This window comes from Diaphorina citri, unplaced genomic scaffold (assembly GCF_000475195.1).
Source record: "Diaphorina citri unplaced genomic scaffold, Diaci psyllid genome assembly version 1.1 scaffold955, whole genome shotgun sequence".
NCBI classification, from domain to species: domain Eukaryota; kingdom Metazoa; phylum Arthropoda; class Insecta; order Hemiptera; family Psyllidae; genus Diaphorina; species Diaphorina citri.
Genome location: NW_007378386.1, coordinates 72,527 through 98,539, shown reverse-complemented (window position 1 = coordinate 98,539; position 26,013 = coordinate 72,527). Strand labels below are relative to the sequence as shown.

Here is a 26,013-nt window from a genome sequence, read left to right as displayed (position 1 = left end):
TTTTTTTTTTTTGTACCCTACCTACCCCTTTTCTCATCGCGGAAGTCCACTCTCCCCTATTTTGGAAAAGAAAGGAAGGGAGGAAGAAGAAGAAGAAAAAAAAATCAAATGTGGCATACCTACATTCTTGTCACAAAATGAGCTCTTCCACCCAACCATTTACGGATTATTCCTCTGTAAATCGGAGATATTGTATGTCTAGAATTCTAGATTGTGTAGCACTCTAGCTGATAAGTTTCAATAAAAACGAAACGTGGGAATCCCAGAATCAATTAATAGTTTATTTAAATTGAATAAATAATTGATTTTAAGGGCAAGGTAAACTTAGACCCTTGATAAAAAAAATAATAAGTGTCCTTGAAAGCATTAATTTGATGTGTTCCACTTCCAACCCTCTCTACCCCAAAGTATCTATCGAAGGATCAATCTTTTTCCGACACCCTGTCGTTGGAAGTAAGGTTTTGAATTGCAATGCTGAATGCACATTGCACATCTAGACTGCAGTGCTTCTCTTCTTTTCCTTCTTCCCCTCCTGCTTTTCCTCTTTCTCTTCCTTTTTCTCCTCTTCCTTCTCGTCAGTCTTCTTCTCCTCCTTCCTCTCCTCCCTCTCTTCCTGCTTCTCTCCCTTCCTTTTCTCCTTCTCCTCTTCCTTCTTGTTCTTCTCCTCTTCCGTCTCATCATATTCTTCCTCCTTCCTTTTCTCCTTCTCCCCCTCCTTCTTCATGTCTTCTTCTCCTCTTCCTCCTCCTTTTCTTATCTTTTCTTCCGCTTCTCTCTATTTTTGTCTGTCTTATTCTCTCTTCGATGTACATATCACTAATTGAACGAAGGAAGTGAGTTGAAAGATTTATATATTATATACGAGGTTAAGAGGTTTGATAGAGGGAACGGTAACTGCTATGGTCTTATCGTCCCGAAATCGAAGAGAGAAGGAAGACAGGATAGGAGGAAGCCAGTCGTTCCGAGAACGAAATCTACCTATGTATTTTTATTCAGGAAAGGGTTTACTTATCTATTCGAAGGGACTATTTGTAGTATTTGTGGACACAGCTTAGAATAGAATAGAATAGAATAGAATATACCTTGTTTATCCTGCCCGAATAGGACTGAAAAGTCCCTTTACCCCAGCAGTCTAAACAAGGTCTCGTAGGTATATTTGATGGGTTAAAGAATAATACACACAACTAACAATTCAGTAAAAAGACCTTGCTTAATACAGATTACAGACATAAAACTAGTTTATTATTTATTTATTTCTTTCGTAATAATATGAACTAACATTCAACAGACCAAGCATTTTTTGGGGGGCTCTACGTTTGCAAGTCTTCCCTGGAGAACGTCGGTGGTCTCCCCCTCCTATCACTCAAGCTGGCGGGGGTTTCTCCTCTCTCTATTTCTTCTCCTCTCACTCTTTCTTCTCCTCTCCCTCCTTCTTCTCCTCTCCCTCCTTCTTCTCCTCTCCCTCCTTCTTCTCCTCTCCCTCTTTTTTCTCTTCTCCCTCCTTCTTCTCTCCCTCCTTCTTCTCTTCCTCCTTCTTCTCTTCCTCCTTCTTCTCATCCTTCTTCTCTTCCTTTTTCTTTTCGTCCTCGGGGGGATTCGAACACACAATCACCGTCACCGGTACCAAATCGTTGCCCCCGCCTTGACCGCCGATCGGGCAACTTCCCGGCGCGCCTCCAGGGGCGCCACAACCTTGAGCAGGGGCGCCACAACCTTGAGCAGGCGCTGGTTGTTGCCCCCCGCCACAGCCCATTTGTTGCCCTCCTGACGCGCAAATCTGGCACTGTTGGCCCATTTGACCTTGTTGGGGCCCAGTAATTGAAAACTCCGCTGTGGCAGGTACCAAACTTTACCCCGGGTAACTTTTCTAACGCCTTAATAGATTTAAAACTTAATGGGAACGGTAATAAAATAACAGACGAGGAAACTTTTGTTTTTTCCTTTCAACACCTCTTCCACCTTCAAGTTCGGAACTTTCAAGGAGTTGAAATTGAAAGTTGAAATGCACCTTGCATTTTTACCGCGGTATGCAGAACAAAGGAGGAAAAGTTGTGGTTGCGCTGGTTGTTGCCCCCCGCCACAGCCCATTTGTTGCCCTCCTGACGCGCAAATCTGGCACTGTTGGCCCATTTGACCTTGTTGGGGGTAACCACCGCCCATGGGTTGACCCATTTGACCACCGTAATCGTTCGACGCATACTGGGGTTGAGCATACCCGCCCTGTTGGGGATACTGTCCCCCATAAGGGTCTTGCTGGGGGTATCCCCCTTGCTGCCCCCCATAAGGGTCTTGATAATACCCCCCTTGCTGTCCCCCATAGGGGTCTTGATACCCTTGTCCGGGGCCCCCATAGCCTTGACCATACCCCTGTTGACCAGGCGGGGGGTACCCACCACCACCGGGGACACAGCCTGGCGGACATCCACCTGGGGGACCGTTAGGGTTCATCTCGTGAGGGTCTTCACCGTCGAGCAGAAACAGCGGTGAGAGATCAATCGCTGAAAGACATGAGAGTAAACGTTCCGCCAATCCGGCGGAAGAACCCACGCCGCCAAACACCGCTAATTTTATGTTTGACTTCCACCAAAACGGTTCGAATGTTTCGAACCGTTGCAACATCTCAAATGTTTCGAACCGTTGCGGGGAGTCGACCAAGGGCAATCACGCCATTCGACACAACAACGAAATGATTCGTCACCGTCGAGCTCTTCGTCGTCGGGGGAGCAAATGATCGTGAGCTTGAACGTGCGTGGATCGCGCATCACTTGCTCACCATTTGGGGGAGTGGAATGTTACTGTTCGCGAAAAGAGAATTTGGTTTTCGCGTCTTTTGAAGGGCAAATGTTGGAGGGTTGTGAAGAGACCTTTGGTTTCGGTCTTGACAATGTCCAAATGAGTTTCTTCCGGAAACGACTTTTCTCTAAATCTTTTCCCGGGTTTTGAGGATCTTGGCGAACCCTTGGTCTTTCGAATGGAGTTTAGTAGATAAGGTGGTACAATTTAGTATTCAAAATGGTGTTTTGTGTAAGTAAAAAACGGGGAATGCGATACAAGGAGTTACAGACTTGAAAGAAATTGTGTAAAAGAAGTACTTGTGAAGGGGACATGCGTGTTGGGTGGCAGAGATCAACGCTCTGGAATTGTGAATGTCTGATTTATTTACGAAAATTTTCAAGGAATCGAATTTTGGGAAATTGTGTGCGTGTGAAAATTTATAATGGAAATCGGAGGAGTGGTGTTACTATTACTACAAAGTTTTGGAATGAGTTTGCTGTCTATTTTATGTGGCCTGAATATTTGGTGACTTTGGTAGTTAGGTAGTTATAGTTAGTCAGGTCAGGGCTCGATAGAATGGCCATCGACCTTCTTGCAAATGCGATCGGACAGTCTGACGCTAATGCCCGGATTGCCCGGTTTCGAAGCGGATAGATTTTCAATCTCATTTTAAAAATGCCGAAAAACGATGAAATTCTGTATCGTGTTAATATAGGCCGGGCGGCGCTTCGAACTCTAGACGGCACGCTTGATGTAACAATTTTGTCTGAGAAGTATTGTTTGGCAACCCAAACTTTGAGTAGTCCATCAATAAATTTTATTGATTATTTATTTTCTTCTCTCTTTCTCACTAGGCCGAATGAAGAGGGTAAAGAATGCGAGAGAAATCAAACAGGAGTAAGAAAATGCCATTCGAGGGAGAGGAGGAAAGGCGAGGGGAAAAAATGCAATTCGTGATTTCAAGTAGGTACTTATGAAAGCTTGTCTAACTTTGAACAGTTAGTATTCAAAATGGTGTTTTGTGTAAGTAAAAAACGGGGAATGCGATACAAGGAGTTACAGACTTGAAAGAAATTGTGTAAAAGAAGCACTTGTGAAGGGGACATGCGTGTTGGGTGGCAGAGATCAGGGCTCTGGAATTGTGAATGTCTGATTTACGGAAATTTTCAAGGAATCGAATTTTGGGAAATTGTGTGCGTGTGAAAATTTATAATTGAAATCGGAGGAGTGGTGTTACTTGGAAGTTTTGGAATGAGTTTGCTGTCTATTTTATGTGGCCTGAATATTTGGTGACTTTGGTAGTTAGGTAGTTATAGTTAGTCAGGTCAGGGCTCGAGAGAATGGCCATCGACCTTCTTGCAAATGCGATCGGACAGTCTGACACTAATGCCCGGATTGCCCGGTTTCGAAGCGGATAGATTTTCAACCTTATTTTAAAAATGCTGCGAAAAATGATGAAATTCTGTTTCGTGTTAATATAGGCCGGGCGGCGCATCGAACTCTTGACGTTCGCGCGCCTCCCGGCACGCTTGGTGTAACAATTTTGTCTGAGAAGTATTATGCTGTATCGTTTTAACAACCCAAACTTTGAGTAGTCCGTCAATAAATTTTATTGATTATTTCTTCTCTCCTCATTAGGCCGAATGAAGAGGGTAAAGAATGGGAGAGAAATCAAACAGGAGTAGGAAAATGCCATTCGAGGGAGAGGAGAAAAGGCGAGGGGAAATGAGATGCAACACATCCCCAATATGGGACATGAGATGCAACACATCCCCAATATGGGACATGAGATGCAACACATCCCCAATATGGGACACAGCATCTCATTAACTTATTCTTTTTTTTATTTTTTGCCATCTTTTCTTCTCTATTTTCCCCTATTCTTTCTTCAGTTACATATTTCTTTCTTCTTCTTTATTGTTATTTCTTTTAATTTATTATGTTATGGCTTATGGCTGTCCATGAATTGTGAATAAATATACTTGAGTATTTTGATGAAAAAAAAAAAAAAAATGCAATTCGTGATTTCAAGGAGGTACTTATTAAAGCTTGTCTGACTTTGAACAATAGACAATGGAGCAGTTGCAACCGGGTAAAAATTATAAATAAATGGTCGATTCCTATGTAAAAAGTTGGGAAAAATCCAAATCTGAGGTCAAAACTCCGAAAAAATAAATGTATAAAAGGTATAAAATTCAATTTTTATTTAATGAAAGAGTTCCATTCTAATGAAAGAGTTCAAAGATGTGTGACGTCAGACTTTACGCAGTTGTTTTTTTCGTCCGCTAGGTAGCGCCACTATGCAAGCGCGCTAGCGGAGGAGCAGAAAGAACTGCGCAGAAACGTATGCGCACACACACATTATTGTGTTGCCTGCGAAGGAGCTTTGCTCGGGACATTTGATGTGACGTCATCGCCTACGGGAGCGTATGTCGTGACGTCAAAGTTCACGATTTACCGGTATTTTTTAAATCGATTTATCTCGGGATCTAGAAGTCGTAGAAGAAAAAGAAAAATTCCGTTGGTCCTCATTTTTTCTGCTCTATGACTTTGAAACATCACCCAAGTAAGCGCAACTGATCTATTGTAACTTACAAGTCGAGTCTCCTTGCCTCTAGTCCTCTAATCTACTCGTACGTCACACATTGTACAACGCTAAAAAAAAAAAAAAAAAAAAAAAAAAAAAAAAATAAAAAAATGATACGATTAACATGATAAGAGGAGAGGGGAGGGGGGTGAAATAATACCTACATACATTTTGTGACATCATGCCTAGCGAGGACACGTAATTTCTTATGTAGGTACATGTCTCTAGATAGTTTACATACCGTAACATTTCAAATAGAACTAATGCAAAAAGAAAGAAATGAAAAGGCAAACAGCAACACACAACATATTTTTAAGAGGTGTTGACAGAGGGAAACTGTAAACTGCTAGGGTCTTATCGTCCGAAATCGAAGAAGAAGGAAGACAGGATAGGAGGAAAGCCAGCCGTCGACCCGAGAACTCGGAACATTGTCGTACCACCACGAAAAGAGGATCCCCCGCCCCCCCCCCCCCCCCCCAAAATACGGCCCTGAAGACAGCGAACTCTTTTGAGGATAAAAGTTCGCAACGGGCGGGAATAGATAGAATCTACCATCCAAGCTATACTGGTAGAAGGGAAAAAAAAAAAAAATCTGGTGTGAACATCACACGACTTTCCTTATCCTATTGAATGATGCTTATTTGAGTGTTCTTTTACCCTAACTTTTACAATATCTCTAACCGTTTTTTCGCTATAGCTGAAAACCACTAAAAAACGGTCGAAATCTGTCCAAAATACCGCCAAGCGCAGCAACCATCTCAACCAAGCGTTTTAGGGTACTATGGTCAAGGCTCCGTTGAGTACGCTTCTATTCATTAGCATGGTTTGTTTATTTTCTCTTGGGTCGATACTATGGTCAAGGCAAGGCTCTGTTGAGTACGCTTCTATTCATTAGCATGGTTTGTTTATTTTCTCTTGGGTCGATACTATGGTCAAGGCTCTGTTGAGGACGCTTCTATTCATTAGCATGGTTTCCGATAATTATTGAAGAAAATGAAGGAAAAAATATTTTCAATAATATAGTGCACTAAATATTCTCCAATATACAGGGTGTTCTTAAAATAGACAAAAAAACAAAACTGGAAGTCCTCTCATTTTCACGAGGGTCGATACTATGGTCAAGGCTCTGTTGAGCTATGGTCAAGGCTCCGTTGAGGACGCTTCTATTCATTAGCATGGTTTATTTTCTCTTGGGTCGGTACTATGGTCAAGGCTCTGTTGACTACGCTTCTATTCATTAGCATGGTTTGTTTATTTTCTCTTTGGTCGGTACTAGGCTAGGGTCGATGGTCGGTTCTCCGTTGTGGACGCCTACCTAGGTACCTAGGCTGGGTGAGGTTCATGTAAGAGGGCGGTATAAGTTAAGGGACTTTTTTCCAGTTCCATCCCGTATGATTTCAAAGACAACAGGGAAAGGAAATAGAAAAACTAAACTCCGCGGAAGAGGGGACTCATGTAAGAGGGCGGTATAAGTTAAGGGACTTTTTTCCAGTTCCATCCCGTATGATTTCAAAGACAACAGGGAAAGGAAATAAAAAACTGAACTCCGCGGAAGAGGGGACGGCAAGGGGGAAGCTATTTAAGTACCACGATATCATGCTATGCTCATATTTCCATCCGAACTTTCGGTTCCTATTGCTCTTTCCTGCTGTCTCCAACTCTCCATATCTACTTTCTCTACTACTTTCTCCATTTCTCTGCTTCTGCTTTCAGCTATTTAAGTACTGCGATATCATGCTATCCTCATATTTCCATCCGAACTTTTGGTTCCTATTGCTCTTTTCCTGCTGTCTCCAACTATCCATACTTTCTCCATTTCTCTGCTTCTACTTTCTCCATTTCTCCCTAACTTCTCTGCTTTCTCTCCATTTCTCCATAGCATATCTTCTCCCTTTGAGAGTTTCGTTCGAAAGAGACACAGTCGAAAAGTCTCACTGGAGAAAGAATTCAGGAAAGAAAAAGCATTGACGAGAAAAAGGAAATTCTTTTCAAAAAAACATACGAAATTTTTGCTTTTTTTCTAAGATTTTTCGTTGAATGCACGCAATGTGTATTGGTGCTCTGCTAAGAAATTCGGAAAAAAAATTTTACATGAGTTTTTTCCAGTTTTATCTGAAGTTCTTTTTTTTTTTCAAGCTATTTAAGTACTGCGATATCATGCTATCCTCATATTTCCATCCGAACTTTTGGTTCCTATTGCTCTTTTCCTGCTGTCTCCAACTCTCCATTTCTCTACTACTACTTTCTCCATTTCTCAGCTCCTACTTTCTCCATTTCTCCATAGCATATCTTCTCCCTTTGAAAGTTTCGTTCGAAAGAGACACAGTCGAAAAGAGTCATTGGGGAAAGAGGGAAGAAAAAGAATTGACGGGAAAAAGGAAATTCTTTTCAAAAAAAAAAAAACATACGAAATTTTTGCTTTTTTTTCCAAGATTTGTCTGTTTTGAATTTTTCGTTGAATGCACGCAATGTGTGTTGGTGCTCTGCTAAGAAATTCGGAGAAAAAAAAAATTACATGACTTTTTTCCAGTTTTATCTGAAGTTCTTTTTTTTTTCACAAGTTTAATTTGTGCAGTTATTTTGTTGTGCCTTTTTTCAAAAGCGTCGATCGACTAGTCTGTCTTTACCGCACGTTTTAATAAGTTGGTGCCTAATGAAACGAAGAGTGAAAACTTTATAAATTTAATACAATACTTTCCTTATTATAGGATAAGGAATGTGAAATTACAAGCTGTAATAAAATAAAATAAACATACAAAGGTTGTATTAAAATATCATTTTGTTATTTCTTGTCCAAGTCCCTGAACGATATGTAGAAACATATGAATGCCCAGTTAACAGTAAATTAACTTGAATATTAGTTACAAGATTTGCAGCAAAAAATTAAACATATCAAATTAAATAAATCAAAGCACGTAAAATGTGAAAATTTTTAACAATTCAATAACCAAAAAATTAAAGATCTCAAATAATTAAAAGCATGTAAAATGTGAACATTTTTAACAAAACAATAACTCTTCCCCAATGCGTTCTCACTGGGAAACATCGGAAAAATCCATCTACGTCCGCACGGTTTGGATCAACGGGGTCCGCCATGCCATCCTGTCCAAGAACGACCCCCTCGCCGGGGCCGTCCCAAAACGCCCCTACTCCTGCGGCAACCTTCCCGCCAAACGCAACAAACGCCCGTCCGCCTATCAGCGGTCCGTCAGTATTAGCACAGCAACGAGTGACTCCCGACAGTCTGAAGGACCCGATGGCGAAGAATCGATTTCCGATATCGAATATCGGGATGAAGGTGACGGCAAAGAGAGAGGCTACGCCGTCGAAAATTGTGGGAAGGGGGCGCACAAGAAGATCAAACTTCCCAATTTGGGCACCAAACCCCTCGGGTCGAACTACGAAAGGCACTTCAGCGAAAGTCGTTTCCCCGAAGGTCGGTTCGCCGAAAGCCCAAATTTGAGCTCCAAGCCGGGGACGAACTTTGAAAGTAACTTCAGCGAAAGTCACTTTTCGGAAGGTCACAGCTACAACTATTTCCTGAAGAGCAACTTTATCAACCCCATTACGGAGCGGGTGCTGAACTGGCTCGACCTGGCGAATAAGGACACGAGGACGGTCCTTTACCCGGACAACTCGGTGGACATGGGAAGTGTTGGTCCACAGATGGGAAGTATCGGTGAAGAAGGTAAAGGACATAGCAGTGCGGTGCGGAGGGTGAGCGCGGATGCGGTGCAGAATCCGACGTACACTGTAAGCGGCAATGAATACTATAGCGGAAACGATCGAATTAGTAGCGTAAATGAACGGTTTGGCCACGGAAACGACCGAAGTAGTCACGGAAACGACCGAAATAAAGGCAACGTCAAACGGAACAACGCGTTTCATCCGTTGGATTCAAACTCACCGATTGCAAATCAACCGAGTTCAAGAGTCACCAGAAACAGCGGTGAGAGATCAATCGCTGAAAGACATGAGAGTAAACGTTCCGCCAATCCGGCGGAAGAACCCACGCCGCCAAACACCACTAATTTTATGTTTGACTTCCACCAAAACGGTTCAAATGTTTCGAACCGTTGCAACGGCTCGACCTGGCGAATAAGGACACGAGGACGGTCCTTTACCCGGACAACTCGGTGGACATGGGAAGTGTTGGTCCACAGATGGGAAGTCTCGGTCCACAGATGGGAAGTATTGGTCCACAGATGGGAAGTATCGGTGAAGAAGGTAAAGGACATAGCAGTGCGGTGCGGAGGGTGAGCGCGGATGCGGTACAGAATCCGACGTACACTGTAAGCGGCAATGAGTACTATAGCGGAAACGACCGAATTAGTAGCGTAAATGAACGATTTGGCCACGGAAACGACCGAAGTAGTCACGGAAACGACCGAAATAAAGGCAACGTCAAACGGAACAACGCGTTTCATCCGTTGGATTCAAACTCACCGATTGCAAATCAACCGAGTTCAAGAGTCACCAGAAACAGCGGTGAGAGATCAATCGCTGAAAGACATGAGAGTAAACGTTCCGCCAATCCGGCGGAAGAACCCACGCCGCCAAACACCACTAATTTTATGTTTGACTTCCACCAAAACGGTTCAAATGTTTCGAACCGTTGCAACGTCTCAAATGTTTCGAACCGTTGCGGGGAGTCGACCAAGGGCAATCACGCCATTCGACACAACAACGAAATGATTCGTCGCAACAACGAGAACATTTCGCGCCTGGTGCGAAACATCGACACGTTTCGGCGAACCAATGAGATTGTGTTAACGAGCCGACCTGGTACGGATCGGAACAATAATGAGAAGGCTAATATGGAGGACAAGAGACTTGGTGACTTCAACAGCGGTAGAAACCAGAATGACCCCAACAACAAAAGTAGTAGCAAAGGATTGGAGCTCAGTAAAGGTTAGAATCTAGTTAGATAGAGATAGAGAGATAGAAAAAAAATGATAGTGGGAACGGCAAGAACGGAGGTCTTATCATTCCGAAACCAAAGAGGAGAAAGCCAGCTGTTCCGAGAATGAATCGATTTTCCGGTTCGTTTTTGTTAAGCTACGCCGAGCAAGACCACTGAATGGATGAGTGACATGAACGGCCATGCCTTAAGGATTTACTAGCAGTAATCCGGAGCAAAGCAACGGATTCCGGCTAGTAAAAAATAAATAATTACTAAGGTCTCTACCTGAAGTAGCTTATCATAGGTACTCGCTGACACGAGGAATCTGCCATCTTCCAGATGCATCTCCCGATTCTCCAGCAAATTGTTCAACACAGGTAGAACGTTTCTTTCTGCTTTCTCTATGCCTTCTAGTATCAGAACTCGGCCTTCTATAGCAGCACGAACTGCACTCTAGAAAGTGTGAAAATAGTGGGAATAAACTCATTATCTCATTAATCAATAAAAATACACAGATGAAAAAAAAAAATGGAGAAGAGATTGACTTAAGACCTCAAGAACTAAGAACTTGTGTTGCACATTTCTTTCGGCTTTCTCTATGCCCTCCAGAATATACACTCGGTCTTCTATTGCAGCTCGAACTGCACTCTGGAAACGTGAAAATGGTGTTGGAATAAATTCTAAATAATACAATCAAGTGCAAAATAATTCAAGAAAGTTTGATATTAGAACTTTTTTTATAATCAACAACACATTTTTCAATTGAAATGGAGCCAATGTGGGTACAAAATCCAATGTGGGTACATTGAAGATGAAAATGTGAGCCTTTAGGTTAAAATAATAATAAAGGTTGTCACAGTAAGTAAGGCCTCTTGCACATGGGAAGCAGAGTCACTCAAATTTTAGTAGTGTGGAGTTGTGAAAATCCAAACCTATGAAAATGATAAACACCTCCCACATTGGAGCTGCACAAATATCATAGGTTTGGATTTTCAAGTGGGGTCATGCAACTACACTTCTAGCGTGCAAGACACCTAAAAGGGAAAGAAAGCCACACTGCAGGTACCTACCTGATCATAATATATAGCAGTGCCATTCACAATTTCTCGTCTCTGTTTGATGTCAGCCTCTGTGGTGTCCCGAGACAAACAAATGTACTCGACTTCCCTCTGTGTCAATTCTAAATAGGACATGGCCAGACTGCGCCTCAGAGAGCCTGGCTTTCCAATAAGGAACACGTCTTGAGACATGTTGTCCTTCTGAAGAATCCATCGCAGATGGGACAACCAGTCTTGAGTTAGGGCATCTGTGTTCACTGAAAATAAATAAATCAGGGTAAACCTTACATACTCTTGAGAGTTAATTGCAATGGTCATTTGGTCTTTATAACCTTTGGTATTCACATGTTCTTCTGTCTTGTTTCTGTGTACTATTCTGCCCTCCTTAATGAAAAGGCAGTATATCCAAATTCCTAACTTTTCAGGAAACGTCATTGAAGTTTTTGGCAGTCATTTCTGAGACCTGTGCCGAAATTTGTGTCATTTGCAAATTTTTCTCTTGAATTTAGGTTTAAAAGTTCATATTTTATCATTAATTGATGCTAAAATTCTGAAAAATAAAGTGGAAAAGAGGTAAATTAAGAAGACTGTGGTACTCACAAAGCAAGAACGCAATACATCATTGGATATGCTGCCTTCTTATTTACTATGAAGTTTTCTTGGATTTGCTGCTTTTTTTCGTAGTTGTGAACAGACTTATCAAGTGGATATACTGCCTTTCATATCTTGAATTCCAATCTAAAAGTTTTTCACCACATTTTTCATAATTATCAGTCAGTTTAAGTTGTGTTGACAGTTTTTGTTCATTAGTTTCGATCCATTAGTTTTGATCAATGTCTATTTAAAAACTAGTACACTAGAAAACACACATTTTTTAACACTGTCAAATACTTTTAAAATACTTATCTTTTTTTTAAAATAAAATTAAAATTTTGCATTATTTTAAAACAAAAACTGTCAACACAACTTAAACTGACTGATAATTATGAAAAATGTGATGAAAAACTTTTAGATTGGAATTCAAGATATGAAAGGCAGTATATCCACTTGATAAGTCTGTTCACAACTACGAAAAAAAAAGCAGCAAATCCAAGAAAACTTCATAATAAATAAGAAGGCAGTATATCCATGGATATACTGCTTTCTCTCTTAAATACTCTTAATGTCTGGCGCTTACTGCTTTGCTCTTTAGCATGGCAGAGATAATTTTGGGATATACTGCCTTCTTCCTTGTCTGTGCTCCTTGTATCTTCGTTGTTTTTTTTCGTAGACTGTTTTTGATGCGTTTTTTGAATTCTACGCATAAAAATACGTGGGTACAGATATATAACTCAAAATGTCAAATTTTGGACTTACTGCCCTCTTTTTTAGCAGGGCAGACCTAATAACCATCCAAACATAACCTTTTAAGAAGTTCATAATTTAGGCTTCGGATAATTTTTTAATCTATTTTGCTGATACGTACTAAGTAGATAATTATGTACCTTTGTATAAAAAATACTAAGGTATCTAGGTACTTAGTAGGTACTATGATCTTGAGAAGTCAAAAGTCACTCTGTATAAGCTAGATAACATTTGTAAAAAGGGTCCGGATTTTCAAAATCAAAATTGATAGTGCTAAAATATAATTTTTAATATACATGACTTTTAGAATGACTGCTTGTTTGTTTTAGTAGAACTAATTTAACATGTGTTGTAATTAGAAACTTAAAAAAGAAGACTTATTTGATATCAACGTCACAAAAATAGTTATACTGGCAACAAAACAGAATATAAATTTCAAAGAATCACATAGAAGTTTTTGCCTCGTCTATTAAAGTATTCAAATGAAAAATGTCAACTATCCAATTTTTTTTTTTTTGAAGAGGTTTGACAGAGGGAACTTTAACTGCTAGGGTCTTATCGTCCCGAAATCGAAGAGAGAAGGAAGACAGGATAGGAGAAAGCCAGCCGTTCCGAGAACGAACATTATCCCATCAGGATAAAATCCGCCCCGGGTAGGAATCAAACCCGCGGCCTAGCCCTTAAAAGGCAGACGCACTACCAACTAAGCTAACTAGGCTGGCCGTTTTCCTTTTCTCTTTGATTTTGGAATGATAAAACCCTGGCAGTTGCAGTTCCCTCTATCAAACCTCTTTAAAGAAAAGAAAAAACACACAGTAGATGCTGTAGGCCATATTAATTTTTTTTTTTCTTATTATTATTAATAATATTAAAATACAACCTGTTGCAGAGTGAATGTACAGACTCATGTTTCTACACCCAATTTCAAAAATTGAACTTTGAACTCTGATGTAACAAGAAAACCAATCTTACCCATTCTAAGACTCTCGGCAGCTGATGTTTTGTGCATGGAAACGTTAGAGGAGTAATATTTGATGGATAGAGTTAACTTGTTGTTGTTGATAGCTCGGCATTGAAGTACTCGGTTCAAGACGTTCATCCGTCGAATGGAGCTGTGAATATTTGAAGAATTCATAGTGGTTTCTTAAGGAATAAGGACGATTTTATGGCAATTTAGTAAGGCAAAACAGACACAAAACATAGAAAATATTTGGAAATTACATCTGGAATTACTTATTACCTACCTACATACATTAAATAAAATTAACAAAAAAGAATAAAGATCTTTTCTTTTTCTTTTCAAAAATTTTGAAATTTTTGAATCCTTATCACAGCGTTGCCGCTGATGGCGAAATCTCAACAGTGTTGCATGTGTTCATTTTGGTGCGCGTTGATTTTTGAAATTTTTAACGCGCATTTTTTTATCAGTCCAAAAATCCCGCCGACAGAAAGTCCAAATCCCGCCGGCATGAAAGTCCAGATCCCGTCGACAGAACGTCCGAATCCCACCGATAGAACGACCAAATCCCGCCAATAGAAAGTCCAAATCCCGTCGACAGAACGTCCGAATCCCACTGATAGAACGACCAAATCGCGCCAATAGAAAGTCCAAATCCCGCCGACAGAAAATGCAAATCCCGCCGACAAACTTTGTGGGTAGAATTCTTTTCAAGGGTAATGCGCCACAGGCGAAATTTTCAAATAAATTTTCAAATATGTTTAAATCAGAAATCCTAGTATAAATATAAAATGAAATAACTGCACACTGTCAAAATAATCTCCTGAAAAATATAGGCCAATGCGCCGCAGGCGTTTTTTTATGCCAGATGAAAATTTACTGTTTGTGTAATTTTGTATTTGGGTTAAAAGTTAAAAATCTTGAGCTAATATCGATTATGACATCATAATCATAATCCGTATTTTTAAACCCTGATCCCTGACTCAACCGGAAAATATGCGGTGACTCACGGGATAAACGATGACGTCACGACTGTTAAAAAAAGAGAGGGAAATTTTCAGGAAAGTAGGGGAAATTCTTTTCAAAAGTAGGAGAAGTTGTTTACATTTTTGCGCCAAGAAAGAGAGAAACCGAGAAGGCTAGCTTCACGCTGGTTCCAAAAGTGAAAAAATTTCTGGATCCAAAAGGAAATGTGCATGTAATTTTAACTTTCTTGAATTTTATTCCTTTTAAAAAGTGATAGTACAGTTTAAACGTTGACTTTTACTGTGACCATTAATTCCATTTTATATTGAGTGTACTGTGGAAACCTCCTGCCCGTCAAATCATCTGTGTTCGGTAACGAAATCAAAATGTCTTCACAGCTGAACCCTGCCTATGAAGCCATTGGCAAAGGCTTTGTACAACAGTATTACGCCCTGTTTGACGATCCAGCTCAGGGCCCAATCTGATTCACATGTACAATGCTAAGTACGGTCTACCGATAGGTACCTGTGATGTCCATCTCCAACAGGGCAAGTCCCTGTGGACCCTCTACTGTCCACTAAGAGAAAAAGGAGTATCCCCGGCAACATGCTTACTAGCCTCTAATTTAGTCCATCTTGAAACCTGGGATATTAATCCCTTTGCCGTCGTTTGTATGAAACCAAAGTAAGAGACGAAAAATGTTGCCATTTCATGTCATTTCTTGAAATAACTGGCTGATTTCATGAAATTTGCAAGATTTTCATTTCCAAGTAAACTAAAGTTTATGCTTTAGCTGCATACATACTGACGGTGAATTTAGATAAACCTATTGTATGAATCTATTTGCCTTTGGTCCTGCTCTCATGAATAGTAAGCTGACTAGATCAGCATATTTATGTCACCTACAAATTGGAACATGTTGAAATGTACAATATTTGAAATGTTTTTGTTTCTTTCACTTTCCAGGACTGAAAGCTTCCATTTATGACATTCTGAGGAATACAATTGCAAGTGCTGGTAAAAAATTGATGAAGAAATTCATGTAAGTTTATTGATGAGTTTTAAAGTGTTCATCCCAGGAGATTTTATATACACAACAAAAGGAGATTCGAATGAGAAGAGATAAAAAAATAATAATAATAATAACAATAAAGGAACAAAAAGTTCTTTGTCACTGATTTTAGAATAGATCAAGTTTCTCCCTCCCCCTTTTGTTTACAATATTCATATCCTGATTGTTTCAATTGATTTCTTTTCAACAGAGTCTGTCATTTCAAAGGATCAATAGAATTATTACCGCAGTAGACTCTCAACCAATGTTTGACGGAGGTGTTTTAATCAATGTTCTTGGAAGATTACAGGTAAAATTTATTCTTTGAATTTCCAAAGGGAAAAATGGAAACCACGTTTTAGTTCATACTCTGATGTCGATAATTTTATTTAATTCTACACAATTCCAACTTGCTTATTTGTGGAAGCACATGATTGAAATAGTTGAGAATTTTAGAACATTTGCAGAGGTCCACTAAATAGCTACATATTTGAATAAGCACTCTGAAGATTAAATGAATAAATAATAATAGAAGGTTAAATTAAATATTATATGGTCCAAATAAAGGTCCATGCCAAATTTGGTGCTTTCCTGACGAAATGCAGCTTTTTTGACGTTAGGCCACCGACTATTAGGGTTATTAGCCATTCTTCTCCCTGTTTATAGTCCCACAGCCAGACGCTAGTCTACTCTCTGTTTAACGTCTCTTAGACAAAGTTTGGTACTAAAGTGATGTTAAACTTCCATCTAACGATATAGTACCTACTTACTTTGAGAACGGCTTCACTCAAACAATGAAACGACGCTTACCTATTTATATAATCAAGCAAAGTTTTATGCTTAAGCATCATTCAATAGGATAAGGAAAGTCGTGTGATGTTCACACCAGATTTTTACATAAAATAATGATGGTAAATTCAGCTGCATGGTTAGGTGAAGTTGGGCCAATCACCAGCCACTCACAATCAGAATAGATAAATCAGATCTATAACCTGACAGAGTCAGTTTTACCTGATATTGTGTATGCTCATCAGGTATCAGGTAGACCTGACAGGCGGACCTGATCAGGTGTACCTGTCAGGTCTACCTGATAGTGAATGGCTGGCCTTGGACAAACTTTGCGTCATGTCGCGTCGTGGGAACACAAAACTTGACAGAAAGAAAAGATGTAAGGATGCAATGCTACCCGGATCACCCGGATGGCCTATCTAATGCGATAAAATCTAAATCTTCACACAGATATAGGCTTAGACAGTCCCTGTTTCGCATTGCAGACACCAGCCTAACATATTATTAAGCGTCTTGAACATTTTTCCTCAATTATCCTTTCTCTCCTGTGTGAGATATTAAACTCGGAACTCGGAAACGATATTATATTACAAGAAAGGCGGAGAAAGAGAGTGAAGGAGAGATAGGGAAAGAGAGGGATAGAGTGAGAAAGAGAGTAGGGGAAGTAGGGAGAGAGAGAGAGAGAGAAAGGAGGAGAAAGAGAGAGCAGGGGAGGTAGGGGGAGAGAGAGAGAGAGAGAGAGAGGAGTCGAAAGAGAGTAAGGGAAGTAGGGAGTGAGAGAGAGAAAGGAGGAGAAAGAGAGAGCAGGGGAAGTAAGGAGAGAGAGAGGAGTCGAAAGAGAGTAAGGGAAGTAGAGAGTGAGAGAGAGAAAGGAGGAGAAAGAGAGAGCAGGGGAAGTAAGGAGAGAGAGAGGAGTCGAAAGAGAGTAGGGGAAGTAGGGAGTGAGAGAGAGAAAGGAAAATAAAGAGAGAGCAGGGGAGGTAGGGGGAGGGAGAGAGAGAGAGAGAGGAGGGAAGGTAGGGGGATAGAGGGAGAGAGAGAGAGAGAGAGAAAGGAGGAGAAAGAGAGTAAAGGAGTGAGAAAGAAAGAGCAGGGGAGGTAGGGGGAGAGAGAGGAGTGGAAAGAGAGTGAAGGGGAGGTAGTTGGATAGATAGAGAGAAAGGAGGAGAAAGAGAGAGCAGGGGAGGTAGTTGGATAGAGAGAGAGAGAGAGAGAGAGGGAGGGGGAGATAGAGAACGGAGGAAAAGAGAGTGAAGGAGAGGTAGGAAGAGGGAGAGAAGAGAAGGAGGAAAGGTAGGGGATAGACAAGGAGAAAGAGGGAGGGGAGGAAGAGGGGAGGGGAGAAAGAGGAGGAGGGAGGGGGAAAAAGAATGTTCTTGTTCTTGGCTTCTTGGGCAGGCATGTCAAACTTACAGGCCGCTGCGGGCCAAATTATGCAACATGCCGCGGACTTATGATCGATTCAAAAATGATCGACACGGACTATGATCGAAGAGAATAAGGAGCAGAGAAGAAGTAGTAGCATAAAATCAGCCCCGGGCGGGAATCGAACCCGCGGCCTAGCGCTTACAACGCAGACGCACTACCAACTAAGCTAACTAGGCTGGCTCTTTGTACGAACCGATTTGGCAGGTTTTTCTCATCTTCACAGATCGGCTTCCTCTGAGGATAAACTTTTGAAATTCAGGTATCCTTTACAATATTTATACTCTGTGTTTACTTCAGGTTCGGGGCACGGTGCTAAGAAACACAGGAAGGGACATAGGAAAGCCAAGTCCAGTAATGGAAGAAATGACAAACCTATGGATCAATCAGAAGACGAGCTGGAGTGTAGCGAAGATATTAACGATACATTTCGGTAAGATATGTATCACTAAAGCTAATAGATCAGTTGCGCTTACTTGGGTGATGTTTCAAAGTCATAGAGCAGGAAAAATGAGGACCAACGGAATTTTTATTGACTCTATTGACGTTAATAGAGCTCTATCAAACAAAAGTATTTTCTTTTCTTCACAGATATGTTATCATGATGAGAAAAGAGACGGACACCGCGTTCACGAATAGACTAAACGAATACTCAAATAGGATTGGAGAATTTTCAACCAATAGAAACAGCGAATACTCAAATCAGTTGCGCTTACTTGGGTGATGTTTCAAAGTCATAGAGCAGGAAAAATGAGGACCAACGGAATTTTTATTGACTCTATTGACGTTTAATAGAGCTCTATCAAACAAAAGTATTTTCTTTTCTTCACAGATATGTCATCATGATGAGAAAAGAGACGGACACCGTGTTGACGAATAGACTAAACGAATACTCACATAGGATTGGAGAATTTTCAACCAATAGAAACAGCGAATACTCAATCAATAGGACTAATGACTACTCAAATAAAATCAAGTAAAAAAATGCTGGTAAATCGTGAACTTTGACGTCACGGCATACGCTCCCGTAGGCGATGACGTCACATCAAATGTCCCGAGCAAAGCATCAAATGTCCCGCAGGCAACGCATTAATGTGTTTGTGCGCACACGTTTCTGCGCAGTTCTTTCTACTTTTCCACTAGCGCGCTTGCATAGTAGCGCTACCTAACGGACAAAAAAAAACAACAACTGCGTAAAGTCTGACATCACACATAGCCCCCTCCTAACCCTAGGACCCTAGTAATTAATTAGTTATATGTACTAGAATATTGACGTTAATAGAGCTCTATCAAACAAAAGTATTTTCTTTTCTTCACAGATATGTCATCATGATGAGAAAAGAGACGGACTCCGCGTTAACGAATAGACTAAACGAATACTCAAATAGGATTGGAGAATTTTCAACCAATAGAAACAGCGAATACTCAATCAATAGGACCAATGACTACTCAAATAAAATCAACGAATACTCAATCAATAGGACCGGTGACTACTCGAGAAACCAGCGACTAATCAACGACCACTCAACGCACCGAACCAACGAAAAAATCCTCGAGTACTCAAACAGAATCGACGAAAATCCCCGACCTGGGAAGAGCCACCAATATACCGCGACAGAGGGCAACGAACCTTCGCGAAGATTTACGAGAGTTGACGAGCCTTCCCGAAGATTCACGACAATTGACGAACCTTCGCGAAGGTTCACGACAATTGACGAACCCTGGGGACAACCCATGTATGGAGCGGCCAATGGGGGCCGACCTTATACCGCGGCAAGTAAGCCGCAGCTACATATTTTTATGCCATAAAATCCGCCCCGGGCGGGAATCGAACCCGCGGCCTAGCGCTTACAAGGCAGACGCACTACCAACTAAGCTAGCTAGGCTGGCTAAAGAAGGTTTGATAGAAGGAACTGTAACTGATAAGGTCTTCTCGTCTCTCGAGCGGAGAGGAAAGGCAGACAGGAAAGGTGAAAGCCAGCGGTTAAGTGAACGAACCCTATATGTTAAGGAAGACAGGGTAGGAGAAAACCATGCAGCCGTTCCGAGAACGACCCAATGTGAAAGCTTAAGCAGCTGAAGGAGAATTTGGACTCGGCCCTGAGGTAGTCGGTGTGCATACACCTACTAGTGTTTAATCCCTTCTGATATCTCACCCAATCTAATTGGAGGTGTAATAATGGAGGAGGAGGAGGAGGAGGAGGAGGAGGAGAAGAAGGAGGCGAAGAAGGAGGAGGAGGAGAAGAAGAAGGAGGCGAAGAAGGAGGAGAAGGAGGAGGAGGAGAAGAAGAAGGAGGCGAAGAAGGAGGAGAAGGAGGAGGAGAAGAAGGAGGCGAAGGAGGAGGAGGAAGAGGAGGAGAAGAAGAAGGAGGAGAAGGAGGAGGAGAAGAAGAAGGAGGCGAAGAAGGAGGAGAAGGAGGAGGAGGAGAAGAAGAAGGAGGCGAAGAAGGAGGAGGAGGAAGAGGAGGAGAAGAAGAAGGAGGAGGAGAAGGAGGAGGAGGAGAAGAAGGAGGCGAAGAAGGAGGAGGAGGAGGGAATAATGGAGGTGTAATAAGACTCCTGGATAAAATCCGCCCCGGGCGGGAATCGAACCCGCGGCCTAGCGCTTACAAGGCAGACGCACTACCAGCTAAGCTAACTAGGCTGGCTAATGTCCTACAGTTTACTGAGCCACTATGACTAATAGTGGCTACCTACTTGAGAATAGTACAGCATACGAGTATAATATGTATAATGACAATGGTGGTGCATTTTTGTCGCAAAAAACTTCTGGAAAACTTTTGCCTCAACTTTCACTTCAATTAATTTACCCAGAGCTGTTTGAGGAAGTCTGAATAAGTTTTAATAAAACGCTGCACTGAATAAGATAATTGAAAAAGCAATTACTTTTGCAAACCTTCCAGTGTGCTAGATAAAGTTTCGTGTTAAAAATGTTCAAATTAAAACAGTAAAAAAAAAAAAAAAAGATGTTTGATAGAGGGAACTGAAACTGCTAAGGTCTTATCGTCCCGAAAGCGAAGGAAGAACGAAGAACGAACCTTATCTGTTTAACACCCCGGGCGAACTTTATCCGCCCCGGGCGGGAATCGAACCCGCGACCTAGCGCTCATAAGGCAGGGGCGCTACCCACCAAGCTAACTAGGCTAGGTAAAAAAGAGTTTAAAATAACTTAGATGGAATTTTATGGGATTTTGCCGAAAACATTACCTAACGAAAGTTCTTTTCTATCACATTATTTTTTTAATAATATGTCTCGACCCTATAATATTTTTTTTATTTTTTTTCAGCATAGGTAAATCTCTTTTTTTCCTCCTCCTCCTCCTCCTCCTCCTCCTAATATTTTTATTTTTTTTCAGCATAGGTAATTCTCTTTTTTTCCTCCTCCTCCTCCTCCTCCTCCTCCTCCTCCTCCTCCTCCTCCTAATAAATCTTTCTTTTACTTTTCTTTTTTTCGTGTTCACAAAACTTCGTGAGACAAAAAAAGTTAGATAACATCTGTCTCCTATCTTGTTTGGGTGACTTGAAAGTAGGCCAAGGGCACAAAGAAGTATGCTGTATGAGCAGTTAGTAGTATATTCCTCCCCATGACCTAATTTTCCTCTTTTCTAAGGGGGAAACAAACATGTACCTAAGTACAAAGAAAACCCTACTAGGACCAGTCATTTTTCCCTGTTTTATTTTAGCGCAATTTTTATATCGTAAATCGTAACAATGATTTAGGAAAATGATAGTGGTCTTATCGTTCCGAAATCGAATAGAAAAGGATGGGAGAAAGGCAGCCGTTCCGAGAACGAATCTGATATTAGGAGTTTGCCCTGGGCGGTCTTACCTGATAGGAGGGGGTGGGTATGTTCCGCGCCTGAAATCTAGACCTCAGGGGCGGATCCAGAGGGTTCCCAATGTACTGCGGGACAGGTAGTCCCAGGGCCGGACAAGTCTTACCTGATAGGAGGGAGTGGGTATAAACACTGTCAAATACTTTTAAAATACTTATCTTTTTTTAAAATAAAATTAAAATTTTGCATTATTTTAAAACAAAAACTGTCAACACAGTATAAAAGGCAGTATATCCACTTGATAAGTCTGTTCACAACTACGAAAAAAAGCAGCAAATCCAAGAAAACTTCATAGTAAATAAGAAGGCAGTATATCCATGGATATACTGCTTTCTCTCTTAATGTCTGGCGCTTACTGCTTTGCTCTTTAGCATGGCAGAGATAATTTTGGGATATACTGCCTTCTTCCTTGTCTGTGCTCCTTGTATCTTCGTTGTTGTTTTTTTTCGTAGACTGTTTTTGATGCGTTTTTTGAATTCTACGCATAAAAATACGTGGGTATAGATATATAACTCAAAATGTCAAATTTTGGACTTACTGCCCTCTTTTTTAGCAGGGCAGTATTATTGTCTAATACAGCTCTTCTACTACCTAACTTCTTCTGGGCTTTCCACATAGAAACAAGTGTCCATGATAAAGTCTACTTAAGTAATTAATCAAGGTAATGGGACACTTTTGAGATACCTAATTGTTTCCCTTTATTGATTTTTGAAGCTTCTAATTACCATTCAGATTGGTAGCTCTGGGGATCAGAGGGTAGTAAGAACTTACAATATTTGCTTGGTACATTTTCTTTGTTTTTTGCCTGTTTGACTGTTTTGGTCACATCTCCGATTGTAATTTTTGTCACATCAGATTCTGGAAATTAATAATAATGAGGAATACTGTTAAAGAAACATTAAAAAGGTAGGTTCTTAATAATAATTGTTAGTTTTACAATGTGTTCTTCTCCTAGGCTTAGAAAAAAAAAAACCTGAAGTTGTTTATTCTCAAAACAGCTGGCTTTCCAATATCCCGTTTTCCTTTTCTCTTTGATTTTGGAATGATAAAACCCTGGCAGTTGCAGTTCCCTCTATCAAACCTCTTTAAAGAAAAGAAAAAACACACAGTAGATGCTGTAGGCCATATTATTATTATTTTTTTTATTATTATTAATATTAAAATACAACCTGTATCTTTTTTTTTTTTTTAAAGAGGTTTGACAGAGGGAACTTTAACTGCTATGGTCTTATCGTCCCGAAATCGAAGAGAGAAGGAAGACAGGATAGGAGAAAGCCAGCCGTTCCGAGAACGAACATTATCCCATCAGGATAAAATCCGCCCCGGGTAGGAATCAAACCCGCGGCCTAGCCCTTAAAAGGCAGACGCACTACCAACTAAGCTAACTAGGCTGGCCGTTTTCCTTTTCTCTTTGATTTTGGAATGATAAAACCCTGGCAGTTGCAGTTCCCTCTATCAAACCTCTTTAAAGAAAAGAAAAAACACACAGTAGATGCTGTAGGCCATATTAATTTTTTTTTTTCTTATTATTATTAATAATATTAAAATACAACCTGTTGCAGAGTGAATGTACAGACTCATGTTTCTACACCCAATTTCAAAAATTGAACTTTGAACTCTGATGTAACAAGAAAACCAATCTTACCCATTCTAAGACTCTCGGCAGCTGATGTTTTGTGCATGGAAACGTTAGAGGAGTAATATTTGATGGATAGAGTTAACTTGTTGTTGTTGATAGCTCGGCATTGAAGTACTCGGTTCAAGACGTTCATCCGTCGAATGGAGCTGTGAATATTTGAAGAATTCATAGTGGTTTCTTAAGGAATAAGGACGATTTTATGGCAATTTAGTAAGGCAAAACAGACACAAAACATAGAAAATATTTGGAAATTACATCTGGAATTACTTATTACCTACCTACATACATTAAATAAAATTAACAAAAAAGAATAAAGATCTTTTCTTTTTCTTTTCAAAAATTTTGAAATTTTTGAATCCTTATCACAGCGTTGCCGCTGATGGCGAAATCTCAACAGTGTTGCATGTGTTCATTTTGGTGCGCGTTGATTTTTGAAATTTTTAACGCGCATTTTTTTATCAGTCCAAAAATCCCGCCGACAGAAAGTCCAAATCCCGCCGGCATGAAAGTCCAGATCCCGTCGACAGAACGTCCGAATCCCACCGATAGAACGACCAAATCCCGCCAATAGAAAGTCCAAATCCCGTCGACAGAACGTCCGAATCCCACTGATAGAACGACCAAATCGCGCCAATAGAAAGTCCAAATCCCGCCGACAGAAAATGCAAATCCCGCCGACAAACTTTGTGGGTAGAATTCTTTTCAAGGGTAATGCGCCACAGGCGAAATTTTCAAATATGTTTAAATCAGAAATCCTAGTATAAATATAAAATGAAATAACTGCACACTGTCAAAATAATCTCCTGAAAAATATAGGCCAATGCGCCGCAGGCGTTTTTTTATGCCAGATGAAAATTTACTGTTTGTGTAATTTTGTATTTGGGTTAAAAGTTAAAAATCTTGAGCTAATATCGATTATGACATCATAATCATAATCCGTATTTTTAAACCCTGATCCCTGACTCAACCGGAAAATATGCGGTGACTCACGGGATAAACGATGACGTCACGACTGTTAAAAAAAGAGAGGGAAATTTTCAGGAAAGTAGGGGAAATTCTTTTCAAAAGTAGGAGAAGTTGTTTACATCAGAGGGTTCCCAATGTACTGCGGGACAGGTAGTCCCAGGGCCGGACAAGTCTTACCTGATAGGAGGGAGTGGGTATGTTCCGCGCCTGAAATCTAGACCTCAGGGGCGGATCCAGAGGGTTACCAATGTACTGCGGGACAGGTAGTCCCAGAGCAAGGACCCGGAAGTCTTCGCTCACTCGGACGAGGTTCCATTTGGACAGTTCAGTATCGCCGTGCTCCTGTAAAGAAGAAACAGTTAACAATCAATAGTCAACAAGTTTCAGACAAAAACCAAAACTGCCATAATACGGGCAGTTTCCCTTGGACTGTGTGGAGGTCGCTATAAGACAAGAAGTTGAAACATGGAAGAAGGTGCAGGAGTTCCCTGACAAATTAATTGTGTTTCAGATGATACTTTTTCATGCATCTAATATATAAAAATTATTATTTGTTTGTGTATTTTCATACATGAACAATTGATGTAATTATTATCAATGCATTTACTGTCATGAATAATCAAATGAATACTTGGTATTTCTCTGAATGCGGTGAGTCACGGGCTATTAATAAACGATGACGTCACGACTGTTCAAAAAAGAGAGGGAAGTTTTCAGGAAAGTAGGAGAAATTCTTTTCAAAAGTAGGAGGAGAAGTTGTTTACATTTTTGCGCCAAGAAACAAGAAAGAGAAACCGAGAAGGCTAGCTTCACGCTGGTTTCAAAAGTGAAAAAAAACGTCACGACTGTTAAAAAAAGAGAGGGAAATTTTCAGGAAAGTAGGGGAAATTCTTTTCAAAAGTAGGAGAAGTTGTTTACATTTTTGCGCCAAGAAAGAGAGAAACCGAGAAGGCTAGCTTCACGCTGGTTCCAAAAGTGAAAAAATTTCTGGATCCAAAAGGAAATGTGCATGTAATTTTAACTTTCTTGAATTTTATTCCTTTTAAAAAGTGATAGTACAGTTTAAACGTTGACTTTTACTGTGACCATTAATTCCATTTTATATTGAGTGTACTGTGGAAACCTCCTGCCCGTCAAATCATCTGTGTTCGGTAACGAAATCAAAATGTCTTCACAGCTGAACCCTGCCTATGAAGCCATTGGCAAAGGCTTTGTACAACAGTATTACGCCCTGTTTGACGATCCAGCTCAAAGGCCCAATCTGATTAACATGTACAATGTAAGTTACGGTCTAGATAGGTTTGATGTAGCACCTCCAACAGGGCAAGTCTCTGTGGACCCTCTACTGTCACAAGAGAAAAGAGGAGTTGATCCCGGCAACATGCTCACTATGCCCTCTAATATAGTCATCTTGAACCTGGGATATTAATCTGAGTTTGAATTTAGATAAACCTATTGTATGAATCTATTTTGCCTATGGTCCTGCTCTCTTGAATAGTAGCTGACTAGATCAGCACATTTATGCACCTACAAATTGGGAACATGTTGGAAAATGTACAATATTTGAAATGTTTTTGTTTCTTTTTACTTTCAGACTGAAACTTCATTTATGACATTTGAAGGAATCCAATTGCAAGGTGCTGTAAAAATTATGGAGAAATTCAATGTAAGTTTATTGATGAGTTTTAAAGTATTCATCAGGAGATTTATTATACA

General features: G+C 40.5%; 3 protein-coding genes across 3 annotated transcripts in view; 1 reads left to right on the top strand and 2 right to left on the bottom strand.

Annotated features, from left to right (window-relative positions):
* Positions 1–23,670, bottom strand: part of LOC103513327 (von Willebrand factor A domain-containing protein 8) — a gene marked incomplete in the record, with an annotated part of 28,345 nt that extends 4,675 nt beyond the window's left edge. Inside the window, 4 exon segments of the mRNA XM_008478145.3 lie at positions 10,551–10,718; positions 11,336–11,580; positions 22,464–22,550; positions 23,338–23,670. Coding sequence (XP_008476367.1) covers positions 10,551–10,718; positions 11,336–11,580; positions 22,464–22,550; positions 23,338–23,500 — 663 coding nt within the window.
* Positions 1,224–3,313, bottom strand: LOC103513323 (glutenin, high molecular weight subunit PW212-like). Its single transcript, XM_026826556.1, has 3 exons — positions 2,707–3,313; positions 2,136–2,473; positions 1,224–1,812 (listed from the first exon to the last, which is right to left on the bottom strand). The coding sequence occupies exons 1-3, from the start codon at positions 2,760–2,762 to the stop codon at positions 1,406–1,408; spliced, it is 801 nt and encodes a 266-aa protein (XP_026682357.1). The 5' UTR covers positions 2,763–3,313; the 3' UTR covers positions 1,224–1,405.
* A 1,548-nt stretch (positions 23,671–25,218) lies between the features above and the next one.
* Positions 25,219–26,013, top strand: part of LOC103513326 (probable nuclear transport factor 2) — a 4,760-nt gene continuing 3,965 nt past the window's right edge. Inside the window, 2 exon segments of the mRNA XM_017445771.2 lie at positions 25,219–25,576; positions 25,892–25,963. Coding sequence (XP_017301260.1) covers positions 25,463–25,576; positions 25,892–25,963 — 186 coding nt within the window. The 5' untranslated portion in view covers positions 25,219–25,462.

Excerpts from the sequence above, each read along its gene's own strand:
- LOC103513323 (XM_026826556.1), bottom strand. The coding sequence starts at position 2,762 with ATGCGCGATCCACGCACGTTCAAGCTCACGATCATTTGCTCCCCCGAC. Across the intron at positions 2,474-2,706 it reads TGCTCCCCCGACGACGAAGA|GCTCGACGGTGAAGACCCTC; the intron begins GCTCGACGGTGA and ends ACCGCTGTTTCT. Across the intron at positions 1,813-2,135 it reads CGGTGGTTACCCCCAACAAG|GGCCCCAACAAGGTCAAATG; the intron begins GTCAAATGGGCC and ends TTTCAATTACTG.